At 48.2% G+C, this 1,936-nt stretch overlaps 1 gene segment (V, D, J or C); it reads right to left on the minus strand.

The window, feature by feature from the left end:
- Positions 1-658: 658 nt before the first annotated feature.
- Positions 659-978, minus strand: LOC112125105 (the record flags this gene model as incomplete). The annotated part of the segment is given in 1 exon segment: positions 659-978. A coding segment is annotated over 1 exon segment (320 nt), but the record flags the coding sequence as incomplete, so codon positions are not given.
- Positions 979-1,936: the final 958 nt, after the last annotated feature.

A 1,936-nucleotide genomic window follows, 5' to 3' on the forward strand; every position in this document is an offset into this window, starting at 1 on the left:
TGACAAGCCTGCGGGTGGCACCCAGTCACCCACCGCAGCACCTGCAACAAGACAATCCCTCTCCGCTGGGCTTGGTCCATGCACGCATGGAAAGATTTCCAATGATAAAATGTATTCATATATCCGGCCAGTAGGTAGCACTGCACGCCTATTGATTTTCCACAACATGCAAAGAGACCCTGTCTGTACTCATGTTTTTAAACTCATACAAGTTCTCTAACTAATCACACAGAAATATAATTTTATTTGTTGTTCGGATAGAGATTTGACTCTGGTCCATTGGAACCACGCTTTACCCAAGCACAAATAGGATATTTTTTTATTGCCGTAGTGTTATCTCACATATGTCAATAAACTGAGGTTTTCACAGTTAGGATTTCTCATAAACTCGCCCCAGTTTATAATGAGAAAAGTATTCCTACGATGTTTCCTGAGTGACAAAGCCCATGCACTGTGTATTCTGCAAGGGCGATGTTTTAATGGAGCTGTTTGAATGAGGATTTCAGGTTTGGGAGGAGTATCTTGAAACCAACATTCAGTATGTTTTCAACAGCGCTTTCAAGTCCCCTGCAGGACGCTGATTCCCACCTCAGTGTGCTTAACGTCTGTCTGCAGCAGGGCTGGGAGGGTTTTTGTACAGCTCTGCTGTGAGGCTCTGTCACTGTGCCAGACGCAGGGTGCAGAGATACACCGCTGTGTCCGCCAGCTCCAGGGCTGTGATGTTCAGAACTGTGGAGCTGTCAGCAGTCTGGGAAGAAAACCTCTCCTGGGCGAAAGCTGCGGTGTCACTGAGATCTCTGTAGGACTTCGCTCCACTCCAGAGAATGTACTGCGGGGCTTGGTGCGGATACTGCCGGTACCAGTACAGATAGACATTACTAGAGCTGGTATCATAAGAACAACTGAGCGACACAGTGTTTCCTTCTGATTTAGAAACTTCAGGCTCTCTGGACTGGACTGAGTCACCCAGAGCAGCACCTGCAGAAAGAGAATCAAATCCAAGGGCAACATTTCAACTGCACTTGACCCATAGAACTGGCTCTAGGTGCATTGCAATGTAAGGTTCGGAATTTCAAACAAAACTAAGGGGTTTAGGTGCCTTACACCAGAAGATTTAAAAGTAATAGAGAAGGTTAGAGTTAGGTGAGACTTAGAGAAATTGTTTGAGGATAGGTTTAGAGTTCGGTAGGAGATGTGCATACACATTTGTTAGGCGCCTTTGAAAATGAGCCCCTTTACCTAGGTGATTAAATATCCAAATACTGAGAATCGAACACTTGTCCATGATGTCTCCTATAGCGACTGAGTTTGACTCTTTCAGCTGTTGCTGCGAAGAGGCTTTTAAGCTTCTGGTCTCTGAAAGCAGCTACAAGTGGGCCAGGTTCATCAGAAACAAGCCTAAAGGAAGAGGGCGGAGTTTGGGAAAGTGACCTGACCCCGGAAACACCACTGACTCCCTGTTACTCTGTAGTTGACATCCTGCGAAGATTGAGTGAAGAAGGACTGATTTGTGGGTACGGATCTGGTCTGGGACTCAGGATACCTGGCTTCTGTTCTCAGTTTTGTAACAGACTCCCGGTGTGACCCGGTGCAAACCAGTGAACTTCTTTGTGCCTCAGTTCCTCTCAGGGCCGGCTCCAGGAACCAGCTTAAAAAGCAGGTGCTTGGGGCGGCCAAGGGAGAGGGGCGGCACCAGCGGCAATTTGGGGGTGGCAGGTCCCTCACTCCCTCTAGGAGCGAAGGACCTGCCACTGAACTGCTGCCGCCAATCGCGGCTTTTTATTTTTTCCCCCTCCAATTGCCGCCGCCGATCGCGATCGCGGCTTTTTTTTGTTTGTTTGTTTTTGTTTATTTTGCTTGGGGAGGCAGAAATGCTGGAGCCGGCCCTGCCCCAATCCCCAACATCACCTCACAATAGCCAGGCCCTCAGTTCCTG

The sequence above is a fragment of the Terrapene carolina genome, unplaced genomic scaffold (genome assembly GCF_002925995.2).
Source record: "Terrapene carolina triunguis isolate 2854851 unplaced genomic scaffold, T_m_triunguis-2.0 Scaffold15787, whole genome shotgun sequence".
In the NCBI taxonomy this organism is placed as follows: Eukaryota; Metazoa; Chordata; order Testudines; family Emydidae; genus Terrapene; species Terrapene triunguis.